This window comes from Phacochoerus africanus, chromosome X (genome assembly GCF_016906955.1).
Source record: "Phacochoerus africanus isolate WHEZ1 chromosome X, ROS_Pafr_v1, whole genome shotgun sequence".
Classification (NCBI taxonomy): Eukaryota; Metazoa; Chordata; class Mammalia; order Artiodactyla; family Suidae; genus Phacochoerus; species Phacochoerus africanus.
The window spans coordinates 54,171,355-54,190,777 of NC_062560.1; the positions used below are offsets into that span (position 1 = coordinate 54,171,355).

A 19,423-nucleotide genomic window follows, 5' to 3' on the forward strand; every position below is an offset into this window, starting at 1 on the left:
TATTGAGTATAGTTCCCTGTGCTAGACAGTAGATTCTTGTTATTAACTTTTTATTTTATCTTATTTTATTTTATTTTGTTTAATTTTATTTTATGGATTATAGTTGTTTTACAATATTGTGTTCATTTCAGGTATACCACAAAGTGATTAAGTTGTACATATACATATATTCATTATTTTTCAGACTATTTTCCTATATAGATTATTATAGAATATTGAGTAGAGTTCCCTACATACTAGGTCCTTATTGATTATTTTATATACAGTAGTTTGTATATATTAATTTCAAGCTCCTAATTTATTCCTCTCACCAATTTCTCTACTTTGGTAATCATAAATTTGCTTTTGAAGTCTATGGGACTATTTCTGTTTTGTAAGTAACTTCATCTGTATCATTTTTTATATTCCGCATATAATTGCTATCATATGATATTTGCCTTTTTTGTCTGACTTACTTCATATGGTATGATAATCTATAGGTCCATCCATGTTGCTGAAAATTACATCATTTCATTCTTTTTATGGCTGAATAATATTCCATTGTATATATGTAACACATCTTCTTCATCCATTCCTCTGTCAATGGACTTTTAGGTTGTTTCCATATCTTGGCTATCATAAATATTGCTGCAATAAAAATTAAATAAACACTCCAATTTAAAGGCAAAGTTTGGTAGAATTGATTTTTTAAATTATCCAAACATATGCTATTTATATCAAGTATTCTTTAGATTAAAAGACACAAACAGGTTGAAAGAAATAGAATAGGAAAATATATACAGTACCCCAAATATAATGAGATTAGCTGCATTAGTAAGAGGCAAAAGTGACCTAAGACAAAAAAAAATACTACTGTAGGCAAAGAAGAGCATTATATAATGGCAAACAATTCAGTATATACACATCACTTCAAATCTCGAAAATGCATGGAGAGCAGCACGATGCAAACTCCAGAGTTGATCCAATTTAAACATTTCCCACTTGAAATACAGCATTACAAAATAAATAACACAAAGACAAGGGTAAAAATTGACAATATGTCTATTTCATAAATAATTTGTCTTCAGAATATATAAAAATATCTTACAATAAATTTGTAATAAGACAAAGAACTCAATAAAAGTGGGAGAAAAAGATTTGAAGGAGTTGTTTGACAAAAAGGAGTCAATAATCATATGAGAATATGCTCAACATGATTAGTTCTCAGGGAAATGTAAATTAAAACCAAATGAGAATGTGACATCAACAATGTGGCAGAGAACGGAGCTCAAATGTCTAGTTCCTCCATGGAAAGAGAGCAACAAATAGAAATTGAGAAGCAATTTCATTAGAACTCTTGAAAACAGTGAAACTTTACTACAATCAAGTGAAGCTGAATCAAGAAAAACACTCCTTGGAGTTCCTGTCATGGTGCAGTGGAAACAAATCCGACCAGGAACCATGAGGTTGTGGGTTCAATCCCTGGCCTTGTTCAGTGGGTTGGGGATCTGGTGTTCCCATAAGCTGTGGTGTAGGTTGCAGATGCAGCTCAGATCTGGCATTGCTGAGGCTCTGGCATAGGCTGGCAGCAACAGCTTCAATTAGACCCCTAGCCTGGGAGCCTCCATATGCCATGGGTATGGCCCTAAAAAGACAAAAGACAAAAAAAAAAAAAGGAAAAATCTCCTTAAAACTTCAGAAATGTTTATATTTATTTTATTTTCCCCCTTGACACACCCCCTTTCAGGAACAAGAGTGGATTAAATTTGGAAGCCAAATATCTTGCATTGCCAGTGTGGGGACTAGTTCACTGGTTCTCAATAAAAGTAAAACATAATAAAAATTATTGTACCTGCTTGTTCTAAAGTTTCTGGGCATTATAGTGAGAACTAGCACATAGCTAAATCTCTGTTTATCCAGTGTGGAACTCAGGCTAAAAATGTAGGAAGCATTAATATGAGGTTTCTGGGAAGATAGTAGTATAGGATGCATGAGGAATCTGACTCCACCAAGAAAACACTTTCACTGACACACTCTGACATAACTATTTTGGAACGGTGGAAAATCTGGAAAGACTGAGATCTCCAGATGAAGTCTTGAATGGTGACATGTGGTTCTTTTTGCTCAATAGAACTCTTAGCATAGGAGAAACCACCAATAATCCACCCCAAGCCCCATGGAAGGATGATGTGCATGATCCAGTTTATAGGCAGGTTGTGAAATTCAGAATGGCCAAAAAAGACCCTGTCCTTCAAATATTGGGGAACTGTACTCTGATTGCTGCTGGTGATCATGGAGATAAGACAAAAATATAGATGACAATGGTTGTTGAACCTCCATTCATTGTTGCAAGCTCCTTCCCATTAAGCTGAGTGACTTCCAGGATATTTAAAGTGTTAAAACACTTCCCCTTTTTTTCTTCCCTTGGGATCTAGAAATTAAAAACTATAACATCATAAACAACTGCATATATAATAAAATTAGAATGTTACCATGCATGCCAAGTAAAAGGCTCATAAAAGATCTAAGAAGACCTTAAATGTGCACCTCACACTGATGTTTGGCACAGAGATAGCCTATATTTTTTTAAAGCCAGTGATAAAGAAAAACAGAAGAATTGAAAACCTTGAAAGGAGATAATCTGATCTCTAGAGTTACCATATTGTCATGTTAAAATGTACAGTTTTCAACAAGTCCATCACAGGTATAAAAAAGCAGGGACATATTACTCATTCAAAGGGAAAAAATAAAACTGTTCCTACAAGTCTGGATGATAGATATACTCAACAAAGATTTTAGATAATTATCTTAAAGACAATCAAAGAAATAAAGGAAGATGTGGAGAAAGTCAATAAGACAATGTAAGAACAAAATGGGAGTTCCTGTAGTGGCTCAGCAGAAATGAATCCAACTAGTAACCACGAGGTTGAGGGCTCAATCCCTGGCCTCAGTGGGTTAAGGATCCAGCATTGCTATGAGCTGTGGTGTAGGTTGCAGATATGGCTCAGATCTGGCATTTATGGGACTGTGGTGTAGGCCAGAAGCTGTAGCTCTGATTCAACCCCTAGCCTGAGAACTTCCACATGCCATGGGTGCAGCCTTAAAAAAAAGTACAAAATGGAAATATCAGTAAAGATATAATACAAAAACAAAATTGAAAGGAAATTCTGTGGCTGAAATATACAATACTTGAAATTAAAAATTCACTAGAGGGATTCTAAAGCCAATTTGAGCATATGGAAGAATTCATGAAGTTGTAGATAGGATAGTGCAAATTATCAAGTCTGAGGAACAGAAAGAAAAAAAAGATTGAAGAAAAATGAACAAAATCTAAGGACACTATAGGAGGCTACTAAGGGAATCAATACATATATTGTGGGAGTCCCAGAAGGGAAGCAAGAAAGAAAAGAGAAGAGACTATTTGAAGACATAACAGATAAATACTTGAAAAATCTGATGAAATGCATAAATATAAACATTGGAAAAGCTCAACAATTTCTGAGTAAGGTAAACTCACAGAGACCCATACTGAGGCATATTATAATTGAACTTCATGACACAAAGATAGAGACTCTTCAAAGCAGCAAGAGAAAAGAAAATCATAACATTCAAGGGATCCTCCATAAGATTATCATCAGATTTTTCATCAGAAACTTTGGAGACATAAAGGCAGTGGCTTGATATATTCAAAGTGCTAGAAAAGTAAACCAAGGATCCTATATCTATCTGGTAAAAACTTTCCTTCAAAAATAAAGAAGAATTTAAGAGATTCCCAGAAAACAAAAGCTGAGAGAGTTTGTTACCACTATACTTGCTTGCCCTGCAGTGTAAAATAAAAGGATATTAGATAGTAACTTGGAGGTGAATGAATAAAGAAAGGTATATAAATAAAAGTAAAAACTAGTATTATTGTAACAATGATATGTAACTCCTTTTTGTTTTCTACATGTCATAAAGAACTAATACATATAAAAACAAATAGATATAACTCTAAACGCTAGTATCACTGTAACTTTGGTTTGTAACTTCACACTTTGCTTCCTACTTAAGAGATTAATGCAGTTAAAATGATTATCAATTTATATTTTGGGGCTCACAATGGATAATGATGTAATTTTGTGATAGAAAACACCAAAAGGGGAGGCATAAAACTCTAAAAGGCCATAGTTTTTGTATATTATTGAAGTTAAGTTGGTATAAATTCAAATAAGTATAACTTTAAGATATTAAAATGTAATCCTCATGGTAACCAAAACAAAAAACAATATAGACAAAATAACATGAGAGAGGAATTTAAACACTTCACTAACAGAAATCAACTAAATCCAAAGAACACTGTAATGCAAAAAATAATGGACAAAAAGCTATAAACTCTCTAAGAAACAAGCAGAACAATGAAAGAACTAAGTCTTTCCCTATTAGTAATTTAAATATAAATGGCTGTAACTCTTCAATCAAAAGACAAAGATTAAAATAATGCCTTAAACCACATGATCCAACTAAATTCCATCTACAAGTGGAATCTACTTGAGATCCAAAGCAAAAATAAATTGAAATTAAAATGATGGAAAAAGCCATTTCATGCAACTATTAAAGAAGTGAAAGCAGGGGGCTCTACTAATATTATATAAAACAGACTTTAAGTCAAAAATGATAAGAGAAAAAGGATATCATATATTTTTAAAAGGTTTGAAACAGCAAGAGTATGTAAAATCATAAATAAATATATTTAGGCAAACCATAAAAATATACACAGCAAAAAGTGACAGAATGGAAGGGAAAAATACACAGGTCTACAATTTAAAAAATGGAGAATTCAATACTTCACTCATAATATTAGAAGAACCAGACAGGAGATATTAAGAGAGTCCAAGAATTAACACAATTAGCTAGATCTAACAGATATATAGAGAATACTCTACTCAGCAACAATAGCATATACAATATTATCAAGTGTACACAGGACTTTTCCCAGGAGATACTGTATGTTAGGCCACAAGTTGTCTCAATAGATTTTTAAAAATACATACCATGCAAAATATCTTCTCCAACCACAACAGGATAAAGTTAGAAATGAGTAAGAGAAGTTCAATGTAAACATTCATAAATTTGTGGAAATTAATCAAAACACTCAACTAATGGATCAAAAAATGGAATCATAAAAAATTAGAAAATATTTTAAGACAAACTAATAAGAAAACAGAATATAACAAATCTTATGGGACACAGTGAAAATGATGCTAAAAAATGTTTTTAGATTAATTACAAAAATAGAGAGATCTCAGATCAACAACCCAACCTTACAATTTAAAGGAATAGAAAAAAATATAGCATAAGAAAGGAAATAAATACGAGAGCAGATATAAAAAAGAAAGAATAGAAAATCAGTAGAGAAATTTAGTAAAAAAAAAAAAAGATTGCTTTTTGGAAAGATCAAAAATAAATTATTAGACTATGAATAAAAGAGAGAACATTAATCTTACTAAAATAAAAAGATAACATTAACCTTAATAAAATAAAAACTGGGACTTATCTACCAATTCCATATGTCTACAGAGGATTATCAGTACTATGAATAATTGTACACTGACAATTGGGAAACTTAGAATAAATGGAAAAATTCCTAGAAACAGAATCCATACAAAGACTCAGTTATGAAAAAGAAAAATATCTGAATAGACCTATAACAAGCAAGGAGTTTGAATTAGTAGTAGTAAAAAAAAAAAATCCCCCTAAAGAAAAGTCCTGGACCTGGTGGTTTAATTGAATGAAGAATTAATTTAAAGAGGAATTAATACAAATCCTCCTCAAACTTCTCCAGAAAATTGAAGAGGAGAAAAGATTTTATAGCTCATTCTATGAGGTCAGCATTACTCTAATATCTAAACTAGACGAATTCACTAAAAGGGAAAATAAAACTATAGACCAATATACCTTATGAATGTTGAAGCAAAAATCCTAAACAATATGATGGCAAACCAAATTCAGCAGCATATTAAAAGGATTGTACCCCATGACCAAGTGAGATTTATTCTTGGAATTGAAGAATGGTATAATATACAAAAATTAAGGTAATATACCATATTAACAGAATGAAGGGAGAAAACATACAATTGATTCATTGAGAAAAAGCATTCAACAAAATTCAACACCTTTTCATGGAAACCACTGAACAAATTAAATTTCAAAAGAAAAAATCTGAACATAATAAATGCCATCATATGAGGGAAACACATAGCCAACATAATACTCAATGGTTAAAGACCAAAAGCTTTTACACTAAGATCAGGAATGATTATACAATGTTGTGTTATTTTCAAGTGTATAAAAAAGTGAATCAGTTCTACATATACATATATTCATTCTTTTCCAGATTCTTTTCCCATATAGGTTATTACAGAATACTGTTGAGAGGTATAACAATTTTCCATCCCTTTGTCATAATTTTGTTCACAGGTAACTTCGTTCACCTTTTCCTTCTGCAAAATATTATAGTAGTCCATTACATTGATGACATTATGTGGCTTTGAACTAGTAATCAAGAAGTAGCAAATTCTCTACACTCATTAATAAGACATGTAAGAGGGTGAAAAACAAACCCAATTAAAATTCAGGGATCTGGAAGTTCCTGTTGTGGCTCAGCAGTTAGGAGCCTGACTAGCATCCATGAGGATGTTGCTTCAATCCCTGGCCTTGCTCAGTGGGTTAAAGGATCTGGCATTGTCCTGAGCTGTCGTGTAGGTCACAGACGTGGCTAAGATCCCTCATTGCTGTGGCTGTGGCTGTGGCCAGCAGCTGTAGCTCTGATTCAAGCCCTAGCCAGAGAATTTCCATATGCCTCATGTGTGGCACTAAAAAGCATATATATATTTTTTTTTTTTTCAGGGATCCTCTACTTGCTAAAGTGCAGGATAAATGATTGCATATGGACCTCCTCAACCTAGAGAAGTCATGGGACTTCTTGGCATCCATAATCACATGAGATAATTCCTACAATGAATGAATGAATGAATCTTGTTGTCTTTGTTTCTCTGGAGAACACTGACTATACACTAATACAGCTGAATTCGCATGGTACATATGCACGCCTCTAACCCTGTCATGATATTTTATAACATATATCACCTTACATTGTTTTGTAGAGTTTTATACCCACCTTATGTCTTTGTTATTGGTCTGAAGGATACTTGAAAGATAAAATATCATAAACTATTCATCATGGTATCCCAACATAGCCTCTAGAAAAGTGTCTTGCACATTTTGCTTCATTCTATGAATAAATGAAATGTAAAGTAAACAAGTACTAATCAAAGCAACTATAGCAGAAAGCCTGATTTGTGAGAGGCATGCATGTATGTAGCTAGAAGATGTCTTTAAAAATGAGTCTATACATTTTATGGTATGAGTGCTTAACAAGAAATGAAGGGTGAATGTGGAAAATATGTGAAAGAAAGAAATTGAATTCTTTTAATTTTCAAAAGCCCTGAATAGAGCTTAAGCAGTAATGAATAAATCTAGAAACATACTTAGAATTAAGCAGTTCAGTAAAATAATCAACCAATTTATTGATAACATTTTTCTATCTTTATAAAAAAATTCTTTGTCAAAAAATGGATAATATAGACATTCTGTATCTCATTCATGTGTTTGGAGCCTGTTCAGATACAGACTAAAAGAGAAAAAAAAACATCATTTTACACCTACGTTTATAACTTTAGCCTTTATTTTATGGTTTCTTTTCTTTTAAATTGACTAGCCCAAAATATTGTCCATTCCCACACCTTAACTCCTCACAGATAACTCATAATCCTGAAGGTCTTTCCTTACATAGTTAATCAGCCACTGTATTAATTTCTCTTCACAATGCCCCTCAATAGTCATTTCTAAAATTGTTAGCTTACAAATTTCTGTATGAATTTTTATTGCAACCTCTCAGCTAGAATTATTTGTCCCAGTATCTTGTATTTCCACCACATCATTCAAGAGTATATGGTGGAATTCTAGAGGTATGGAAGCTTGAATATTCAGTTGACTTCATGTCTCTTAAATCTCCTTATCTGAAGAAAGCCAGGAGTCAAGAGTTAGCAAGCTGGCAGAGCCAGGGTGTGGATACATCAGAGGCGAAGAGCTCTCTAGGGATATCAGAGAGAAAAAAATGCCCCATAGTCCAGTGGGGCAAAGGAGACCAACCACAAGTGAAATATTGTCTGATGATGAAGGAGGTATTTTAATGAGTGATACAGAGACAATTGTCACATTTTTGCAAAGAACACACAACTTCCCATCTTGCTCATATTAAAATCTAAATCCTTTACAATAGTTCATAAGAGTGTACCTGGATCTAGCCCCTAATAAACTCCAATTTTGTTTCTTCCAAGTTTTTTCCTTGCTAACTTCCAATCTGGCCACACTAGGCTGCTATCACAAACCTCTAGGCACATTCTGTCTCAAGGCATCAGCATCATGGTTTGCACCCTCACTTTATTCAGGTGTTTACTCAATGCCATCTGTTCTGAGAGGATTTCTCTATCCTCAAATATAGAATAGCATGCCCAATACCTTACTCTGCCATTTTACTTAACCTGCTTTATGTTTTTTAAAAACAATCTCCATAGCCTTGTATATGTATAAAGTATGTTGGGAGGAGGAAGATGGGAATCTGTCTCCACCCAGCATGATGTTAAGTTGTAAGCATTATGGGATCAAGGATTTTGTTTATGGTTATTTCTGTCTCCTAAAATAGTATCATAATCATTGTGTTGTCCAGCCTCTGATTTAGTGCCAGAATGTGAGAGAAATCTGATATCACCATGGAACAATATAAGACTGAATTCTAGACTGGTGGCCCAAGGAGGTGGGGATGACTGTCCTTCTCTTCCCAATAGAATATAAGTTTCAAGAGAATAGAAAGATTGTTTTCTGCCTTCCTCCTACTAAGACATAATTTTATATTTTGCTCATGGCTGTTTACTTAACTGCTAAAACAAAGTTAGAACCAGAGTGAAACCTTGCTTCATTTAACAAGCTGTGGGATATTTCCAAATCATGATGAGATAATATAAGGCCTAAGGGATATAAAAGTGGTAGTGGCTATTCCTTCACATTAGGATATATGTTCTAAGAGAGCAGGGATTTTGTTTAGATTGTTCAATTTTCTATCTCTAGGTTCTAGGCCAGGGTTAAGTCTCTCTCTATTACTGTATGTTAAAAACCAATGTGATCATGGAAGAATTTAATGTTGATTCAGGATTTGGGGCCTAGTGAGAGAGCAGGAACTCGAAGCATATATATATATATGTAAAATTTTGTTTTTATTGTCTAAATATTGTCTGAAGACAAACTATATAGTTTGCTTTATGATACATATTCACTTCTTACCCTTTAGTGGTATTATCACATTCTTTTTACTTTGCTTTGTAGAGTTTTATAGCTACCTTATATCTTTGTTATTTATCTGAATGTTAGTCGAAAGATAAAAGACCATGTGTTAAGAAAGGAAATTTTTGTTTTGTCTGCTGCTATGTCCCAAGCTCTTAAAACAGTGCGGGGATTAGGGCTAGCCAGTCCTAGTCCTGAGTGTCAGAAAGTGAGATAGTTCCAACATTATCACAAGAAGATATAAGGATTATTTCCATTCTTGAGGTCAGGAGAGGGTGGTGGATATCTATTTCTCCACAGTTAGGATAAAATTTCTTTGGGAGCTGAAATTTTGTCTTTTTCAATCAATTGTCTGTGTTGTGGCTATGGCCAAGCCTCCCTGAGTGTCATGAATGGTGAATACCTAGAATAGCAATTTGGATTCTAAGATCAGTGTTCTTGGTTGTTTTTTTTTTGCAGTCCATTTCTCAATTGGAAGAAAAAAAATCCTTACCACAAAAACTACAAAAAATGTCACATGATTTCATGTTGAAATTTTTTTAAAGCACAAAAAGCAATACTATTATTGACTAAGGTTATATTTGCATTAAATATATAAAACATAGGCAAAGGAGTTCCCATCATAGCTCAGCGGTAAGGAATCCAACCAGTATCTGTGAGGACTGCAGGTTTAAACCCTGGCCTTGCTCAGTGGGTTAAGCATCCAGCATTGCTGTTAGCTGTGGGATAGATTGCAGACACAGCTCGGATCTTGTGTGGCTGTGGCATAGGCTGGCAGCTGTGGCTCCGAATTGACCCCTAGCCTGGCAACCTCCATACACCACAGGAGTGTCCCTAAAAAGACAAAAAAGTAAAAATAAAAAACTTTAAAAATAAAAAAATAAAACATAGGCAAGATTCCCACTAAATTAATGATATATCTGCCTCTAAAGAGGAAGGAAACATGTTTTGCAAATATGCCAAAAAGGTTGACATTTGTTAATTTTGAGTAAATGTAAGCAGATGTTTGTTTTATCATTCATGCTTTCCATATCATGCTTTAATTTTTCAAAATAAATAAGATATAAAGAAAATTTAAATAGTTATGGAAGATGATTTTATTATAATGTTTTAAGAATTGAACATATCTAGGACATATGCATTGCAACACACAAGGACATAAAGCATCTGAGTAATACAATCAAGAAGCTTGGTAATAAAAACTTTAAGCTTTGTATTTCACATGGAATATACATTATTTTTTACTGGAAAGCTTGAATAAAGCAATTAGCATTGAAGAGATAAGAAAGCTGACTAAAGATCTATCAACAAAATTGTCTCCAGGAATGGACTATTTTTACACCTCATTACTAGCTAATTTTTAAAGAACAAACAATTCTAATGCTATTTAAACTATTCTAAAACACGTAAAATGATTGAAAATTCACCAATTCATTTTTAAAGATAGTACAATTTTAATAACAAAACTTTAAAAATACAATTTCACTTTGTAATATAAATGTAATAATACAAAATAAAATATTGGTAACTAATATCTAATGATTATTATACCATGACCAAGTAGGATTTATTTCTGAAACACAAGTCTGGTTCAGCATCAAATACCTACCACTCTAATTCATTATGTCAACAAATTAATGGAAAAGAATCATAATATTTTATCAATAGATGCTGAGAAGATATATGATAAAATTCAGGAGCCACTTTTAGTAATGATGTTATGTAAAACAGGAGTAGAAGAAAACTCCCTAAACATGTTAAAGGTTAGTGACTATTTATCAATAACCAAGAGAAAATATCATATTAATAGAGAATACTAAAGACAATTCCATGAAAATTAAGAACCAGACAGGCATGTGTGTCATAATCATTATTCAATATAGTTTTGGAGAACCCAGTTCATGTAATCACAATTAATATAAACATTATAAGAGATAAAATTATCTATATTTGTGGGTGAGATGACTGTATAGCTAGAAAGTCCAAAACATTCTATTTTAGAAACTCAGTGTAATTCAGAGGATTTAGTAAGCTGAAAATAGAAGGGAAAAAACCCTGTAGTTTTTCTATATTGCCAAAAGTATGAATGAGGAGAAAAAAATACCCAATTTAAAATGTCAAAATGTGACAAAAACGGTAAAAATACTTAGAAATAAATTTAATCAGATGCTATAGACTTATATAAGGAACATTATAAAAACAAAACCAAAAGATTGTAACGATGTATCAAAATTCTTGAGTATTAATGATTAATGTTAATATTAAAATAATCTAAGTAAAAATGTAGAAATTTAATATAATTCTAAGACATCACAATGTTTTAAACATTGAAGGAATGCTTCCAATTTTAATATGAAAGAAAAAATGTCTAGGATGAGTTTTATAAAAGAAGAAAAGAAAAAAAAATAAAACAAATGAGGAGAAACTTGCTTTACCAGAGTCCAAAATTTATGGTCAAGCCAGTACAATTAAAATAATGTGATACTGGTTCAGGAACTTGAAAATGGGTGCTTTAATAAATGTGATAGCATAATCAGGTATCCAATATGAACAAAATGTATAGTTGGATTTTGCTGTATAGCAGAAATTGACAGAACATTGTAAATAAAGTATAATAAAAAATTAAAAAATAAATCCCTCCTGATGGGTCAAACAGTTAAAGCTTAAAATTAATAAAAATGTTTAGGAAAAATATAGGCAAATATTTGTATGACTCGGGGTGGGGGCATTCAGCTGAAAAAGACAGGGAGCCAAAAAACCGAAAAGGAAATAGAAGTCTATTTAAAATTTTTTAAAAACCTGTAAAGTAAAATACATCATCAGTAAAGTCAAGATTAATGATAGAATGGAGAAAATCACAATGCATATGGGCTACAACTGATTAATATTCACCACATAGTATATACAGTTACAATTCCCACAAACTTATAAGGAAAAGATCAAAAACTCAATAGATAATTGAGCAAAGTACAGGCAATGGCAAATCATGAAAGATAAAAATCTAAATAGTAAAACAAACAAAAAAAATCATTGAGTTTGTCAGTTAAAGAAACAATACTATGTAATTTTTCACCATTCATATTTGTAAACATTAAAGAGTGCTGGAGAGGATGCTGGAAAATGAGTGTTTTTATTTTGGATGATAATTTTGTAGTATCTTTTAAAATTAAATACAGACCTACTAAGCATCCATTTCTGGAAGCTACCCTATAGAAATAACAGCACCAGTATGTATTGTAGCAGTGCCATGATGAAAAAAATAAAGACCATCAATAATGGAATGATACATATATGGTACCTTTTTGGTACATAAATATGTACTGTGTATGCAGCTGTTAGAAGAAGGGAGGACGAGAAGGAGAGATAGAGGGAGAGGAGAAATGGGTGATTTATTGAATAAATGTGATGGCACAATCAGGTATCCAAATGCAAATAAAATGTATAGTTGGCCCTCTATTTTATACCATTTACAAAAGTAAATTCCAGAGGGAAACATATCTGTAGCTATTGATCAGTAGGCTATGTCAAGTGAGAAAAGAAATTACAGAGAAATATGACTTGCCATTTCTACAGAAAAGACTGAAACAAACTTTAAGAGGATAGGGAAATCATGGAAGGATATACATTATGTTCTTACACTTGTTACCTGGGGAGAAAAAAAAAATGGTAAGGAAAGGAAATGAGGAGGAGGATATAGTGTGTGTACATTTTTCTTTAGTTTTTCATTGCTCCAAAGTTTGTGAGCGCTTTTCAATTTTCTATTAGCACCCGATTTAAAATTTTGATTACAAAACAAGGCAATAACAAAAGTACCAATAAAGTACCAACGTATACTTGGGGCAAAACTGTGGAACTAGTCAATGCAAGATCTGGAGGCACAGTAAGTAATAATAGGTTCTTTAATCTCTGACACCAAAACTGTTCTCAAAAGTTCACACGACATATTTTACATTTAATAGTTCCACAAGTTTTGCAAGAGCACAATGAATTAGGAACTTTTCACCAAACCGTAGACGTAAATGTGAATATCGTCATCAAACTTAATGAAGTAGACAGATGGTTTGGCCACCACTTGATGGATGAAAATGCCAGTTCTCTTGGACCCATCATCTTTGGCGTGCTCCACCTGCTTGCCCACGAGGCTGTCGACAGCTTCCCCAGGTTCCCGTTCTGCTGCAGGAAAATAGTAGCTGGAATCTGGAATGATGCGCAGGTCACCATCTTTGTAGTCATCCAGCAGCGTGTACATATAAAGGACTGGATCTTTCTCATAGGTGATGTAAAACCAAGTGTCCATCACGGGGGCTCGCGCCAGGACCATGCCCTTCCATTCATCTTTTGTACCGTGCTCACCCTCAAACACGTGGCCCACAGCCTTGCCAATTAGGGAATCTGCCAGACGTGAGTCAATGCGAGGAGTTGGCACTCTCTCAGGAAGGATCTCTAGCGCTAAAACTCTTTTATCTCGGTGCAGTTCTAATCCATACACACTATCTTTACCATCATATTTGATGATGTAGAGAGTGGGCTTCACGGAAACCTGCTCCAGCACGGTGCCCTTCCACTGTTCCACAGGCTCATTGCCTTCCTTCCAGCCGTGTTGAATGCGGCAGCCCACGATGTTCCGACCGGTGAGGAAAGCGGGCTTGCGCCGCTGCTTCCTGTGGGTGTGCCTTTTCTTCATCAGGTAGGCGGACACACCATCTACGCCCATGGGAGGCACAGTTGGGGGAGACATGGCTCCGGGTTTAAGGAGGCTCTGCAACGTGGCCACTTGCTAGATTTAGCTGACAAAACGTCAACACTATCCAATATGCGATCTTTTTTTCGTGATCTCCGAGTTCCTGTCTGTTCTCCTCTCTTTCTCAAAGGCAAGGCTCTCACCAAGGCTTGGCAGAAACGCTCGAACTCCGTGGGCACTAGGACGGCGGGGGCCTCTTGACAGTATTTTTCTCTCCCGCTGAGAGAGGTATCTGCAGCTTGTGGCAGTTGCCACAGGAGATGGCGGGCTCGCGTGTACTGCCCGCTGCCTTGCGCCCGCCCGGACTCCCAACCCCAGGTCCCGGAATTGACCACTTAGCTGTTTTCAATCGTGCTGTGGCTGCAGAACTGCGACGGAGGAGGAGACGACGGGAAAGGGATAAAAGGGATTGCTGCAGCGCCAAAGCCGCAATGTTGCTCTGCTCCGCCTAGCTCTGGCGCCAGGGTTTTTGCCGCTTTAGGAACCCGACTCCTCAAAACCCGCCAGAGCCTCGGCCCCGCCCCCGCCATTCTGCCTTCCGCTCAGCCAAGCAGCTGGGAGGGTTAGTGTGCACTCTCCGTTCTGTCCACAAAGACGTTCACTCCTTCGTTTCCTCACGCCCCTCTCCTCCCCTCCTCCCCCGCTTCCCTCAAACCCAAGCCAGCTTGGCCCGCTCCCCTCCTCCTTCTCTCTGGCCGCCTGTCGCCCGCCAGGCTCCTTCACAGCCTCTCCATCTGCTTTCTATCTTCCAGGAATTCCTCCCAAAGCCTTTTAAAAAATAATATTCAACACACCCATATATATATACACGGAGTTTGTACGTACAAATTATTTTTTTTCAGTTTAAGGATTATGAGACATGGTAAGTAAAAGCAGTGTATAACCCACCATCTTGATCCAAACTCTCCTTTATATTTTATATCTGATCATGTCCATTGATTTAAAATATATATACATATTTTTTTTCTGGATGTAAAATACATGTACTGACGCTGTGAAGATTTTCTGAAGTTTAGTGAAATAAAAACTGAAACTAACCTTAATCTTACCATATACACCAAAATGTTAATAGTCCTGATTTCTCTTTCAATAAATCTGTGCTTGTATTTAACAAAATTGGGGGAGTTCCCGTCGTGGCGCAGTGGTTAACGAATCCGACTAGGAACCATGAGGTTGCTGGTTCAATCCCTGCCCTTGCTCAGTGGGTTAACAATCTGGCATTGCCATGAGCTGTGGTGTAGGTTGCAGACGCGGCTCGGATCCTGCGTTGCTGTGGCTCTGGCATAGGCCAGTGGCTACAGCTCCGATTTGACCCCTAGCCTGGGAACCTCCATATGCCGCGGGAGCGGCCCAAAGAAATAGCAAAAAGACAAAAAAAAAAAAAATTGGGAGCAGAATTCATATCTTTATAGCTTCTTTTTGAATTCATACCATGAGCATTTTCCAGTGTTATTAAATACTCTGAAAATGTTATTCTTAATGGTTACATAATGTTCCTCTGTATAGATCTTACATTTTTTATCCTAAATGGTCTGTGACAACAAATAAAACTAGTTTACCCTCATATATGGATTTATTGACCTAGTTAAACCATTTTTGAGAATATTTAATGACATGGAGATCTACATATAAGAACAATGTGTGGTGATTCCAATTTTGTAGATAGAGAAAAAAATGAAAGGTTTTTTGTAGTATATATTTGTGGGTTTTCTGATTTAAAAACTGCTACATGCACATATGGAAAATCTGAAAGATAAAGAAAGTGTCCATAATGTCACCTATATCAAGTTATAGTGCTGTACAAGGATTAAATGAAAATGTCTGTAAATTGTTTATCCCTGTATCCTACTTACAAGATGGCAATAAAAACAGAGGATGTCTAGACTCCTCATTCTTATCCCTCTTCTCTTCACTGGTGAGAAGACATGGCCTCATATCATTTAAAAAGGCCATTAATTCACCTGGAAATATAGGAAAGTAGGGAAGAGATGTGAAAGGTAGCAATACTGTCTACCTCCACATTTCATTACCTTCCAAGGCAGGGACAGAAGAACTTAGTCTTCATACCATTTAATAACTGATTGGGCAGAATATGTGTGAATCCTTCAATTCCCCATATTTCCCAGGCCAAAGACTTTGGAGATGGGATAACTATCCAATAATATATTATAAGAAAGTAATTCCAAGGAAGCAATTTCAAGGAAGCAAGAAAACTACACATACTAACATGCATTTCCAAACTCTTTAGAATAATGTGGTGTACACATATTCATATATATATATATATATCCTACTTACACACACACAACCTACACACTGAAAGTCAGGTGAGTATGTGTAAATATTGTCATTATATTCCACAAATAATGCCCCCCAGAAATTCCCCTAACCAAGATGTTCCAAGTTATTTTTGCTTAGAAAAGCAATTGAGGGGTGGGATAAGACCACCTACCATGCACACACATGCAGGGCACACATTTTACTCAAGCTCTTTGGTAATATACTTCAATGGAATTCTTGCTCACAACCTTACAAAGCAGCCTGAGAAGACAAAGAATTTCTAATATCCTGTCTTCTCTAAAACCATTATTCTGATGTTTAAGTCTTTCCCTAGTATTATGGATTCAGTGGGCCTTACCACACTAAGATATAATGTTTACTTTGTATGTCTTCGCACTAGACTATAAACCCATCCAAGAAGGGACTTTTATCTTTTATCTCAGGTACCTTACAAAGAGTAGGTATTTGTTAAATGAATAAATAAGTGGTTTCAGCTGTCCTGCTCCAATCCAAAGAACTCCTTCAAAATGAAACAAGTAGTCATATACAAGCCTCTGAAGACTATAGTCCTGGTTACTTTAAATCTCCCATAGCAGTTTTCTTTATCCTTTCCAAACACCTAGATTACTGACCCTGTGAATATGTGTGCATAAGTCTCAAAATGATAAGGAGAACACCATCAACTACAACACAGGCATACCTTGGAAATACTGTGGGTTCAGTTCCAGACCACTTCAATAAAGTGAATATTGCAATAAATATTTTGGTTTCTAATTGCATATAAACATTGTGTTTACATTATGAGATAATCTATTAAGTGTGCAATAACATTATGTTTTTAAAAAAACAATGTATATATTATACTGTATATGTATACATGTATGTGTAGCTGACTTACCATGCTGTATAGCAGAAAATTGATAGAACACTGTAAACCAGCTATAATGGAAAAAAATAAAAATCATTATATATGTAAAAAATATTAACCATCATCTGATCCTTTAAAAGTCACAATCTTTTTGCTGGTGAAGGATCTTGCATTGATGCTGATAGTTGTTGACTGATTAGGGTGGTGACTGTTGAAGTTTCGGGTTGCCGTGGCAATTTCTTAAAATAAGACAACAATGAAGATTACTGCATCCATTGACTCTCCTTTCACAAATGATTTCTCTGTAGCATGCAATGCTATTTGATAGCATTTTACCCACAGCAGAACTTCCAAAATTGTAGTCAATCTTTTCAAAACCTGTCACTCCTTTATCAACAAAGTTTTTGAAATATTCTAAATCTTTTGCTGTCATTTCAACAATCTTCACAGCATCTTCACAAGAAGTAGATTCCATCTCCAGAAACCACCTTTTTTACCATCCTCAAGAAGCAACTCCTCATTTGTGTAAGTTTTATTATGAGGGTGTACCAATTCAGTCATGTCTTCAGGCTACACTTCTAATTCTAGCTTTCTTGCTATTTCTACCATACCTGTAGTTACTTCCTCCACCAAAGTCTTGAACTCCTCAAAATCATCCATGAAGATTGAATAAACTTCTCCCAAACCCTTGTTAATATTTGTATTTTGAACTTTTCACATGACTTATGAATGTAGTTAATTTGCATCCAGAATGGTGAAATCTTTTTAAGAGATTTTCAATTTTCTTTGCCCAGAACCATCAAAGTAATCACTACCCATGGCGGGTATAGATAGCCTTGTGAAATATATTTCTTAAAGAGTAAGACTTGAGTGCCAAAATTACTTTTTTATCCATGGGCTACAGAATGGATTTTGTGTTAGCAGGCATGAAAACAACATTAATCTTATTTTACATCTCCATTAGCGCTCTTGAGTGATAAGGGTTATTGTCAATGATCAGGAATGTTTTACCAGGTTTTGGATTTCGACAGTGGGCTTAAAATATTCAGTAAATCGTGTTGTAAACAGATGTGTTATCATCCAGGCTTTGCTAGTCTATTTATAGAGCACAGGAAGAGTAGAGTTAACATATTTTTAAAGGCCCTAGAATTTTCTTCATAATAAATGACCATTTGCTTCAGCTTAAAGTTTTCAGCTGCATTAGCCCCTAATAAGAAATTTTGTCCTTTGAAATTTTGAAGACAGACATTTAACTTCTCCCTATCTATAAAAGTCGTAGAGGTCATCTTCTTCCAATGTAAAACTGTTATGTCTACATTGAAAATCTGTTGTTTAGTGTAGTTACCTTCATTGATTACCTTAGCTAGATCTTTTGCAAAACTTGTTACAGTTTCTGCATCAGCACTTTCTGCTTAATGTTGTACTTTGTTATTTTGGAGTTGGCTTTTTCCTTAAAACTTATGAACTGAATTCTGCTGCCTGAAGCTTTTCTTCTGCATCTTCCTGATCTCTCAAAGCCTTCATAGAATTGAAGAAAGTTAGCTTTGCTCTAGATTAGGCTTTAGGTTAAGGAAGTGTTATGACTGGTCTGATCTTCTATACATACCATTAAAACTTTCGCAATACTAGAAATAAGGCTGCTTTGATTTCTAACCTTTTGTGTGTTTACTAGAGTAGCACTTTTAATTTCCTTGAAAAAGTTTTTCTTTCCAACCACAATGCAGCTGTTTGGTTCAAAAGGCCTAGCTTTTGGTCTGTCTTAGCTTTTGATATGCCTTCCTCACTAAGCTTAATCATTTACAGTTTTTGTTTTAAAGTGAGAGATATATTTCTTCCTTTCACTCAAAAACTTAGAGGCCATTGCAGGGTTATTGTTTGGCCTATCCAATATTGTTATGTCTCAGGAGATAGGGAGGTCCAGGGAAATGGAGAGAGACAAGAGATTGGCCAGTTGGTGAAGCAGAAAAACACACACATTTATCCATTAAGTTTGTCATCTTACATAGTTGCTATTTGTGGTGCTTCACAACAATAATAAAAGAGCTAAAATTTATAATATTATAAATGAATTAAAATTATTAGATATAGATCTATCAAAGCATGTACAAGACATGCATTTGGGAAATTGGAAATGTTAATGGAAAAAATTTAAAAAGATTAAACCAAAGGATATACTG

The 19,423-nt window shown here is 34.7% G+C and overlaps 1 protein-coding gene and 1 pseudogene across 1 annotated transcript; both read right to left on the bottom strand.

The window, feature by feature from the left end:
• Positions 1–13,046: 13,046 nt before the first annotated feature.
• On the bottom strand, positions 13,047–14,501 carry SPIN4 (spindlin family member 4). The gene has a single exon (XM_047765390.1). It carries the CDS (start codon positions 14,093–14,095, stop codon positions 13,346–13,348), a length of 750 nt encoding a protein of 249 aa, XP_047621346.1. The 5' UTR covers positions 14,096–14,501; the 3' UTR covers positions 13,047–13,345.
• A 2,885-nt stretch (positions 14,502–17,386) lies between these two features.
• LOC125118457 (tigger transposable element-derived protein 1-like) lies at positions 17,387–19,107 on the bottom strand (annotated as a pseudogene).
• Positions 19,108–19,423: the final 316 nt, after the last annotated feature.